This window comes from Microchirus variegatus, assembly GCF_963457635.1.
Source record: "Microchirus variegatus genome assembly, chromosome: 17".
NCBI lineage: Eukaryota > Metazoa > Chordata > Actinopteri > Pleuronectiformes > Soleidae > Microchirus > Microchirus variegatus.
Genome location: NC_139818.1, coordinates 25,300,195 through 25,312,207, shown reverse-complemented (window position 1 = coordinate 25,312,207; position 12,013 = coordinate 25,300,195). Strand labels below are relative to the sequence as shown.

General features: G+C 42.4%; 1 protein-coding gene across 1 annotated transcript in view; it reads right to left on the bottom strand.

Annotated features, from left to right (window-relative positions):
- LOC310939122 (ras-associating and dilute domain-containing protein-like) overlaps nucleotides 1-12,013 on the bottom strand; it is a gene marked incomplete at both ends in the record, with an annotated part of 28,166 nt that overhangs the window by 4,792 nt on the left and 11,361 nt on the right. Inside the window, 3 exons of the mRNA XM_083903789.1 lie at nucleotides 895-1,067; nucleotides 3,265-3,538; nucleotides 10,989-11,101. Coding sequence (XP_083759915.1) covers nucleotides 895-1,067; nucleotides 3,265-3,538; nucleotides 10,989-11,101 — 560 coding nt within the window. The remainder of the gene's footprint in view (nucleotides 1-894; nucleotides 1,068-3,264; nucleotides 3,539-10,988; nucleotides 11,102-12,013) is intronic.

Here is a 12,013-nt window from a genome sequence, read left to right as displayed (position 1 = left end):
TATCAAAACTTTGAGAACCCCTGCTCATGAATAATAAAACCAAAAAGTGGATTTTTAAGGAGTTAAGACTTGGTTTAAAAGCATCTATTTATCCCACAGACGGCCACAAATGAAAGAACAATCATGAAACGCATCTTTATAAGCAACATGCATAGCTTAATAAGTAAAATGAGGGTTAGGGTTAGGGTTAGAGTGAACTCTTCTGTCATCACAGCTGCTGATATCTCTAAAATGACGTGTGACGACGTCGCGGGCCGAATAAAATTGGTTTGTGGGCCAGATTTGGCCCAAGGGCCTTATGTTGCCCGTGTGGTGGGCAACATAGGGGACGTATTATGTAAAATCAACTTTTTAATCATTTAAATCCTTATATTTGGGACTCTGGAGGCCCTATCAGTCGGCAAAGTGTAGAAAAAAGATGACTCGCTCATGTTAAAAACAAGCGATGTTGACTGTCGCGCGCTTTGTGACGTCACAATGCGCTAAATTCCCGGAACTGTCGTCTCGCGGAGGCTCCGCTTTGTCCGTAAAACATGCGAGAGTGATGGCGAGGGCAACGGTATGCGAAAACTGGAAGTTTGCAAAGTCTGCGAAAAGTTCTATTCCTGGCTCCACGGTGCAGCACAGAGTTCTACACAAACTTCCAGCCGCAGAGGATTCATCTGTCCAGTGGATACATGTTATATATGACGGCAATGTGCCCGCTAGAGCCTGCTAATTATCACTTTTGCAAATGCTAACTGCTGTTAGCTCCCAGTAGCCTCAGTGGCTGACGTCATTTCCTGTCACTTAGGTTTTGTTTAACTTTTTTTTTAAGGTGGACTAGGAATAGGGTACGATATGTCCCCTTTAAAGGTTTAGGGTTAGGACTCGGTTTGTCTTGTGTGCGTTTACCTGCAGCAGATTCTTTCGAGGCGTGGCCAGCAGATTGATCGCTGACGCCAGCGTGTGCGTTTGCTCCAGCGCGGTTTCTCCGTGTCCTGCGGTGTGGGCCCAGTCCAGGATCAGGTCCAGACTGGCCCGCATCCTCACGCCCCGCGACCACTGATAAAAACCTGGCTCTGAGCCTGCAAACACATCACAGCGGTGCTGTATATTACTGTATATGTGCTACAGCGTGGAGAGAGAGCCTAAGTGGCAGCTCCACCACGACCAGGACCACCCACCAACACCCGGGGTGTGAATCAAGCGTGACCTTGACCCTCAGCGCTGATTTATGTTGCGGTTGAAAAACCCACATGTGGATTTCAGCTTAACGGCTCGGATCCTGTTCCGTTTGGAAAAGGATGGAAAAGGGAAAGGAGAGAAGTGTAGTTCATGTAGTCATGGTAATGCCTCGTGGCGGCCACTAGGGAGCAGAGTAGCTACAGCTAAAAACAAGACCAGAGTGGTGGATCAGGGATGGTCCTGCAAACTGCTGCCTTTTATTTTGAAATCACTGACATCTTATGGATAATTTCTTCAATAAAATACAGCAGGGAGAAAAATGTCTAATAAGAAATGTTAAATGTCAGGAATTTATTAAAATCAGGGTCTCTGCAGGTTTCAACAAGTCAAATTTAAGAATAATGAATGCAATTTAAGACCCTTTTCAAATCCGTACTGGCAAAAAAGTACAAAAGACACAAAGGAAAATTGAAATTGGAGTTTTCTTCACTGCTATGCTAAGCTGTAACACACCGCGGCGCGCGCTACAGCACGCTAGCTAGTTAGTGCGCGATAAATTCTCCCCTGGCAGCACAGGTGGCCTACTTTAGTTCTGTGTTGTAGTTATTGTTGTTATCACATCCTGAAAAATAGAAACATTTCAAAGTGAAACTGAAGTTTATGCACGTTTTAAATAAAAGTAACGTTAATAGATTTTTATGACCTTTAAAAACTGTATTTAAGACATTTTATGAGATTTTAGGAGAATTTAATTTAGACATTTTAAGGCCTTAAATTCAAATTAATGGATTTAAGACTTTTTAGGACAGCGGATACCCTGTAAAAAAAGAAATTATTATTTCAACACCTAAGCCTCCAAAATGTCCTGTGAGTAACTGCTTTTGCCCATTTTCTGTCTGAAAATGGGCAAAAGCTGGCTGTTATTTACAATTTACTGCATGTTAAAATAGTGTATTAACAATATAAAATGTAGAAACACAAAAAAGGTTCATTGAAAAAACCACCAAAACCCTGTAGTTGTACATGAACACCAGATTTTGTGGGTTTAAATTTAAACAGTATAAAAGGTATGGTACATGCTGCAGGTCTGTAATGGCTGTTACCATACCCGTACACCACCAGGGGGCAGTATAAGGATCATCATATATGTTCAGTCTGTCGGGTTCTGCGATATATTACTTGATCTTTGCGGATTTAAAGGTGCATTATGTAATAAATCTAAAGCAACTGGCCATAAAATCCTCCTAATATGTCACAGAGACTCAGGAATAATGTTCATATAACAAACTGAACTCACCAACAACAACAGTACAGACAGAATATTTGCATTAAAAAAAATATTTTGCAGACTGTAAATCATGTTTATGTTTTGAAATCATGTTTTGGCGTCATGTGGCGCCACCTACCGCCGTCTACCAATCATTGCAGTCCGTAGAGTCTCAGCTGCCGAGCAACCACGGGTTGCCAGTTACGTCAGAAAACGAAACCTAAAAGACCTCGGTATTTTGAATTTGAATGCAGTAACCGTTTTTGGCCACATTCTTACATATGGCGCCTTTAACACTGATTAATCCTTCGTAAAAGCTGCTACGTCTGAAAATACCCAGTAAAAAAAACGATAGTAAACCAAAAATCTGATTTTCATTTGCTTTAAAACTGACTTTGTAAAGAAATACTGTCAAATTAAAAGAGCTAGCATGAAAAATGTGAAGTAAACAAGTTGTAGTGATCAGCACATTACAGCTAGCTAGCTAGCTAAAGCTACACCTACAAGCTACAGCCTCTATGGTTTGTTGTTTTACATAAATATTAATGCAGCTAAATATGTGATATGTTGTTAAGTGCTAGCTAAGACTCTAGCTAGCTTAGCTGAGATTGTTGTGTCCAACCATACAGATTGTATAATTTCCTTAATTATGTAGTTAAGGTTTTCAATGTCAGAAAACGAAACCTAAAAGACCTCGGTATTATGAATTTGAACGTAGTAACAGTTTTTGGCCACATTCTTACATATGGCGCCTTTAAAGTACGTGGTGAACTCTTACGCCTCGGAAAAAGGCCTTTCCTGCCAACGCGGCGGGCGTAAACGCGACGTACCTCTCTCCATGAGCGAGTTGACGAGCGACGCGCTGACGAAGTAGAAGACGTAGCCGACGAGCTGCGAGGAAATCTCCGGGTGGACCTGACAGTCTGCGAGGAGGAGCCAGGCCTCGTTCAGGACCTCCACAACCTGCTGGACCTCGCCGGGCACCTGCAGGCCACTCGTACCCAGGACCCGAACGCACTCGGCGGCAGAAGCCGTCGCCTGGCGCTCTGGAGTCTTTCTGAACGGGTTGCAGTCCAGGAGTCCGGGCAGGATCGGGTAAAGGATCTGACGAGACAGAAATGGCGTCGTGAAGGATCAAAATGCGTCTTCGATAGAAACAAAAACGTCAGATATGTGAGAAGATAAGCTCGAGACAGTGTTTCCTGAACTTTTAATGTGGACACCCAATTTATAGTCTATCGTTACCCAATTCACACACAAAAATCCTGGTTCTTTGGCTCCGGTTTTCCCCATTTCCTGTTTTATTTTGTACTTCTTCCTCGTTGACATTTGACCGGCTGAGGATACCGTAGCGCTCAGGGAAGGGAGGGGGTGAGCAGAGGAGCAGTTCTTTGTTGTAAATTTCAGCCTCTCCTTTAGATGTCACTATAAACTACTTACTTCACCTTTAAGTCGTGCATTGACCGTAAACTACATTTCCCACAATGCATGGCGATTGCTTTACCCGCAAAGTGACGGCACCGCTACTAGATCGCAGTGTAAATACAGAAAGTTATTTAGCGATATGTTACAAGGAGTAGTTCCCTTCATTTTACATTATATTTGGTTACATTTAGTTACATTTATCCCTTATGACGGTTACATCTGGGCCCTTTGAGGGTTACCATGATGCTGATGTGGCCCTCAGTGAAAATGAGTTTGACACCGCTGCGATTGACCACATTTCAGTTATACGTCTGTCCTATGACGAGTACTGAATTGGCACAAGACTGATTTGAGTATTGGAACTAATAATTGGACGCCAATCAGGGAATATCGGCCAGTCTGGTAATCTGAACGTGTCCTTGTTGTCCATGTAGGACTGGAGTTTGTTGACAATTCCTGTGGCTCAATCTGAGGTCAGGAACGTCAGGACACGTTCTGATCACTGGGACGGACGCGTAAAACCCTCTAAACCCAGATTTCAGACCACCCACGAAGCCTCTGCGATGACTCTGACGCGACGGATAAAGGCAGGACAGTGTTTTTAACATTTCCTGGCTTTCAGCGGCAGTGCTCCTCTGCAGCTTCTTCAGCGCCAGCCCCGTACAACGACGGCTTTGTTCGGGTTTAATTGTACGCAGACATCCCCTCTCTCCCCTCTCTCCGATTCTCCCTTCCCTCTTTTACACCCACCGAGCTTCCGAGGGCCAGCGCCAGCCATAGATCCACATTCCTCACAAGCTGAATATGGGCTCTCGTGTGGGCTTGGCATGGCTCTGCACCAGGACTGCTGAGTGAAGACTTCTGAAGGAATCCACCCCGAGCAGATCGGCTTACACTTACTGTAAAAAAGGCCCCCACAGACGGCCGGGCTGAACAGCCATGCCCCCCCCCCCCCATCGCACATGAGACAATGGAAATGGGTGAACATCAAAACCAATGATGTTTCTCCCGGCTGGAAAATGTTGCTCAGCGGAGCCGAGCTAGGAAGGATCCTGTTTTCAGCATGTGGCGCCACCTACCGCCGTCTACCAATCACTGCAGTCAGTAGAGTCTCAGCTGCCGAGCAACCACGGGTTGCCAGTTACGTCAGAAATCGAAACCTAAAAAGACCTCGGAATTTTGAATTTGAATGTAGTAACCGTTTTTGGCCACATTCTTACATATGGCGCCTTTAACATTGATTAATCCTTCGTAAAAGCTGCTACGTCTGAAAATATCCAGTAAAAACGGCAGTAAACCAAAAATCTGATTTCCTTTTGCTTTAAAAATGACTTTGTAAAGAAATAATGTGAAGTAAACAAGTTGTAGTGATCAGCACGTTGCAGCTAGCTCGCTAGAGCTACAACATCTAAGGTTTGGTGTTTTACATAAATAGTAATGCAGCTAAATATGTGATATGTTGTTAAGCTCTAGCTTACTCACTATGAGTGCTTTTTATAAAACAGTTTTTTGCCAAAACATTCCTAGTGGCAGCACTTTTACAGCTAGTTCAAGCTAAAGCTAATTCAGCAACGTTTTATTTGTGACTCAATTTCGACGCTACAACATCTGAGTTTGTTGTTTTACATAAATGCAGCTAAATATGTGATATGTTGTTAAGCGCTAGCTAAGACTCTAGCTAGCTTAGCTGAGATTGTTGTGTCCAACCATACATTACAGATTGTATAATTTCCTTATTTATGTAGTTAAGGTTTTCAATGTCATATTGATTACAAAGACTGTATGTTCAAGAGGTTTTAAGGCACTCTTACTTACTGCGAGTGCTTTTTGTGCATCAGATTCTGGGATCAGCGCATACGGCACCGCGTACTCGCCGCATTTCTGCTTATTCGTGCGTTCGTTTGTGGCAGACGAGTAAACGCAGCGCCGACCACATAAGTGCGTCTGAATTCATCACGACATGTCTTCAGAGGGAATAGCTGCTCACCAGTGGCGCCTTTTGTTTTTCCGTCCCAGAGCAATTACGCTCACGATCCCTCAGACGGACACAAAAAACCCCCCAAATAAACAGATATTTAAGACAATGTCACCACTCCTACCTTAATTTGGGTCAAGTAAACATTTTGCTCAACCCTTTAATTTTCCCGTCCGTGCCGTTTACGTATAAAATACCCGCTGAACAAACGGCATCCGTGGCTCATTAATCATCCCTTTAGCCGCAGCGGAGATCGAGATTAAAAACGCCTGGAGTGAACGATCGGGCCTCGGCCACGTTTTTACCCCCTGAGCTCCACTGGTGACATTCACATTCCTCACATATTCTGGTCCGTCAGAGCGACAGGGAGCTCGCTGTGAAGCGACAGGGATGATGGATGACGTGTCACGCCTGGATTAACCGTTAAAAAATGAAACTATACGTCCTCCAAAAGTTCCCCGACCAAAAGAATTTGGTGATTCTTGGGGCTTTAAACTCTTAAAATGTCCCTAAAAACGCACCGGAGTCACTTAACCTTGCATTCGGGTAATGAATAAATCATTGAATCAATGAATACAAGGCTCTGGATTGACGAGCTCGCTATTAAAAGCTGCTACGTCTGAAAATACCCAGTAAAAAACTGTAGTAAACCAAAAATCTGATTTCCTTTTGCTTTTAAACTGTCAAATTAAAAGAGCTAGCATGAAAAATGTGAAGTAAACAAGTTGTAGTGATCAGCACATTACAGCTAGCTAGCTAGCTAAAGCTACACCTACAAGCTACAGCCTCTATGGTTTGTCGTTTTACATAAATATTAACGCAGCTTAATATGTGATATGTTGTTAAGCGCTAGCTTAGACTCTAGCTAGCTTAGCTGAGCTTGTTGTGTCCAACCAGACATTACAGATTGTACCATTTCCTTATTTATGTAGTTAAGGTTTTCAATGTCATATAAATCACAAAGACTGTATGTTCACTGTGTTTTAAGACACTCTTACTCACTGTGTATGCTTTTTATAAAAAAATTTTTTATCAAAACATTTGTAGCAACAGTACTTTTAGAGCTAGTTCAAGCTAAAGCTAATTCAGCAACGTTTTGCTTGTGACTCAATTTCGACGCTACAACATCTGAGTTTGTTGTTTTACATAAATAATGTAGCAGTTAAATTACAGATGGTATAATTTCCTTATTTATTTAGTTAAGGTTTTCAATGTCAGATAAATCACAAAGGCTGTATGTTCACGAGGTTTTAAGACACTAGTACTCACTGTGAATGCTTTTTAAGAAACTCTTACAGCTAGTTCAAGCTAATGCTAATTTATAGCACCGTTTTGCTTGTAACTTCATTTTGACACAACAAAATCTGAGTTTGTTGTTTTACATAAATAATGTAAGAGTTACATTATAGTGCATACATATTAATAGAGATTAATATGTCTTACTATAAGAGCTGCTTGTTAAGCTAGTTTTTATGTCATATCTGAAAATGTTAAAAGTCAAACATGGATAAAAAACTAAATATTTTGTGACCCTCTTGAGTTTTTTAATGTACATTTAAATTGACATTAATCAGGTCAAAATGTCCATTATCTTTCTTGATATTCTTGATTTGTAAAATATAAAAAAGCTCAACGTTTGAATCTCCCCATCCTCATTGGCCAGAGACAGAAATATCCAACTTTACCTCTTTCCCTCCAAGAGAAATAAGATATTTGACCCACAGCCGTATGTTTCACATGAATATTCAAGAAACTCGTTCATTTTGGTTTAAAAATACATCTTTCGGGGCAAACGTAATTTGTAGTGCGGAGTTAATAATTATCGAGTCAACCGTCTTCAGAGAAACGTTTGACTCGGCCTCTTCCATCATCTTTGTTATTCATCCCATTTTTGACCACTTTTTTTTTTTTAATCCGTGGATTCCATATTATTTTAACGTTTCATTTGTTCTGGCTCTACGGGAAGCTGCACTTTAATGCAACGCGTCAAATTGGACATAAAATTTAAATGAGGCCGTGCATGTTATGGACCGGTTTTTTTAAAGTTTTTTTTCTGTCATTATTTATGGATTTACTGACAAACCACATCTGGAAGTCGTTTGGTTTAAGCGGCAGACTTGGGATACGTTGAGAGAAATGTATGCAGTCAGAGAGCAGGTAGTTAGATGAACCACATCCTCCGAAAACCAAAAACTTGCATTCAGGAATTCCTGAAGTTTCTTCTTCAGAGATCGCCGATTTCTGAAAGTCCGTGTGAATTCCAGTTAACGCTCACTAAAATGTGGCTCAATACTCGACATGACTTCCACTTTCTCTGACCCTGAGCTCATTATTCAGCAACCTGCTGGTTCGGAACGTCGCGTTCGTTAGGATCTTGAATTAGCTCAGTCACCCATTGACATTTTATTTTGTATTTTTTTTGGGGGGGGGGGGTTAAAACAGGGACACACAAAAACTCTCCACTGGAAAAATGGTATGAAAACTTTCCTTTTGCACAATTCCATGCGATGGGTGTGGTGTGGAAATCTGTGGTTGCACAATGAAATACTGTTTTTCTGTTTTTCCAAGTAATGGGCAGTGAGAATAAAATTCAAATGCAGCGTTTTTAAAGGCAACTGGCAACGTACGGAACGTTTACATTTCCTGTGGCATAGCTAATCCTCCCCAGACAATGAAAGAAAATGACTCTACACAACATTTTCGCCCAAATTAAAGTTAAATCAGCCCTGCGGCGTCTTTAAGCTGAAGCCATCATTTTCTCTAACAACACACGTGCAAAAGATAACAGTTTTCCAGATTATAAAGCAAGTGCTGTCATCATTGGATTAAAATCATTGATTAGGACAGCTCTAAATCTAGTCTTAGCCGTTAGCGGTCGTGGAGCCATCTGCTCCCAATAACCACATCTGTCTCTATCTTACTTTGGCAGCACATTTCTTTTTTGTTGAAGTTCCATATACGAAAACATCACACGCCCTAATCCACGCTTTATTAGGTACACGTGACGACAGTAACTCAAACATAATCACTTCCATCCAAAAACATGAAGACGATCGTCCGTGAAGGCCGACGCGTCAAAACCGTGACGACGACGACGACAACGAGCTTTAAACTCTTAAAATGTCCCTAAAAAACGCACTGGAGTCACTTAACCTTTGCTTTAATAATTTAAATTAAAAGGTCCTGGATTGACTGGGAAAATGTGGCACTTCAAAATAAATCACTCAATCTGTATTTTAGCAAACTAAATGTACACATTTTTCAAGCACTTCTGTGACATTTCCATAGTTTTGAAAAATTCACCACGATTTACACTGATTAATCCTTCGTAAAAGCTGCTACGTCTGAAAATACTCAGTAAAAAACTGTAGTAAACCAAAAATCTGATTTCCTTTTGCTTTAAAAATGACTTTGTAAAGAAATACCGTCAAATTAAAAGAGCTAGCATGAAAAATGTGTAGTAAACAAGTTGTAGTGATCAGCACGTTACAGCTAGCTAGCTAGCTAAAGCTACAACTACAAGCTACAGCCTCTAAGGTTTGTTGTTTTACATAAATATTAATACAGCTAAGTATGTGATAAGTATGTAGCGCTATCTACGACTCTAGCTAGCTTAGCTGAGACATTACAGATTCTACCATTTCCTTATTTATGTAGTTAAGGTTTTCAATGCCATATAAATCACAAAGACTGTATGTTCATGAGGTTTTAAGACACTGTTACTCATTGTGAATGCTTTTTATTAAAACATTACGTAGCGACAGTACTTTTACAGCTATTCAAGCTAAAGCTAATTCGGCAACATTTTGCTTGTTTTGACGACGACGAGCTACAGCACCAGAAAAACTGCCGCTTTATTTTGGCGTCATCCACCAAATTAGGCCCACTTTACATTACGCTTTTGGCGACAGCGGGAACCCCGTGTAAAGAGAATTCTCCCGACAACTGCGAAGTGGTCGCCAGACAACTCGGCGGGAGTCCCCCGACAACTTCAAAGTGCGTATAAAGAGAACGCGTCGGGCTCGCGACAGCGGCAGGTCAGGGTTTAGGCGATTAGCATAGCGAAAATGCAACAGCTGATGCGGGAGGCCCGGCTACGATCGTACAGTCGAGCAAGTAAAGAGGAAAGTTGTAAGTGCCGCGGGGGTCCTGCCAGATTTCCGGGCTGTTTAAAGAAGTTGCGACAGCTGGAAATTTCGCCTTAAGGCCACATTATAGTTAACCGACTGCGTAATCATGGAGACGCCTCGAGCCTTCATACTTCTGGGTCGTGGTGACGGATAAGCGCTGCAATTTCCCGCCCAATCAGTAGGGGTCGCCACGCAAGGTCGTTGTGCTTTTGAAAAAAAGAAAGACTGTTGTTATTGAAACAGTGGCCGTTTCTCACTTTTCTGTGTCACGGAATGCAGTTTTAAGATAATTTGAGGCGAAAAATTGGCCATTTCGAGTCTAAACATGTGCTGTGTGTGCTAAGATATGACGTATTTATAGTTTGGCAGCGGCGTTATCGGCGGGGATCAGCTACGTCTCTGTGGACGCTCGGTGCTCACTGTGAGCCCGGCACAGAGCAGCGTTATCTCGGCCTGTCCTGAGGACCAATCGCAGCTCTTGCCGTCTCCGTTGTCCCTTGACGGAGTGACAGACACTTAAAAAGTATTCCACGCAGCCGGAGACGACGCAGAGGCTCCGCGACAGGCTAGGAGGGCTCTGCGTAACCTACGTAGAGCGAGGCCACAGTGCAAAGCGTCTTTGGCAGCGATCGATTTCTTCATCCTCCCCCAAAACACACACAAATACACTCACTCTCTCTCTCACACACACACACAAAGGCCTTTAGTGTCTCTGCATTGTCATAATAATGCCCCCAGTGTGGTCTGGGCGGCTGCTCGTTCTGTTTCCAAAAGCTGCCAGAGCAGCAGCAGCAGCAAAGTGGGCTCTTTATTCTCGGGCCTGTCTCTAATTGTTTTCCTTTCCCTAAACCTACACATCATCATCAGTGCGGAGCTGCTTAAACGCTCCAGTGTTGGCTCGCGTCGAGGCTTTTTACCTCTATGGTACAAAACCCTGCAGCGCTTTCCCACACAGCAGTGCAATTAGACAACACGCTCTCCTATTTGCGTTAAGTTCCACATGCGTGTTCCGTTGTGCGCTCACCTTGGTGATGTAGTAAACGCACTGCTGGAAGGCCAACATGATGACCTCCTCCAGGACAGCCATCGTTTCCTGTCTGGCCGAACGGACGCAGGACAGATGAAGCTCCGACGACGCTGAAACACAAATACACACAAATACTGTTGACAGATGAAGTCCAAGTGAACGTTTCTACCAAATTTGAAAGGACTTGTTCATGGCGTTCCTGAGATGTCTTCAGGCCAAAAAACAGGGTGTTCTTTGAGGTCGCAGTGACCTTGAACTTTGACTTCTCAACACCAAAGTTTGGGCCAATTCCAATTCCTATCTTAACGTTAAAGCTCAATCCTTAATCTTAACTGGCCTCAAAACCAAGTGTTGAGGGTTATTTTGTCACTTAGAAATGGGACACCCCTTAAATGAAGATATGTCTTCAGACTGTAGGGGGCAGAATAACGCCAAAGCTGCGTCCAGTCTGTCAACTCCAAAAAAGAAGAAGAAGAAGAACACATTTACGTCAGGATTATTTTTTACGATCCGTTTGTCAGTCAAGTTATTAGGTTGTCAGTTAGTTATAAGATGATACTCATACAAATATTCAGCTGACAGTTACCACACACCACGACTTATTGAAAAGTAAACCACACCGGCCGACTATTGACAAAAGATCGTAAAATAAAAATAAATGTTACACAACAATGAGGTCAGTAATCCATAATATGGGCCTAAACTAAGATAGTTTCATCATTTTTATATCCCTTTTAACAAGGAAAATACTTCATTTGTAGCGTACTCGTTTCGCCACTTTCGGCGCCATCTTTGTTATGTCAAAACACACAATGCATTCTGGGTAGCCCAAGGGTGGTCTCGGAAAATCTCAATATTGAGGGCGATACAGCCCTTCACCTTGGCCCCCAACTTAATTTTTCTGAGAATCTGGACAGCACTTGGACTAGAGGGAGCGCGCATTTTTGAGATTGAGGATTAAGCAAGGAATTGGAATTCACCCTGTTCACCCGTTCATCCACGAGTCGAAGTGACGATTTGTG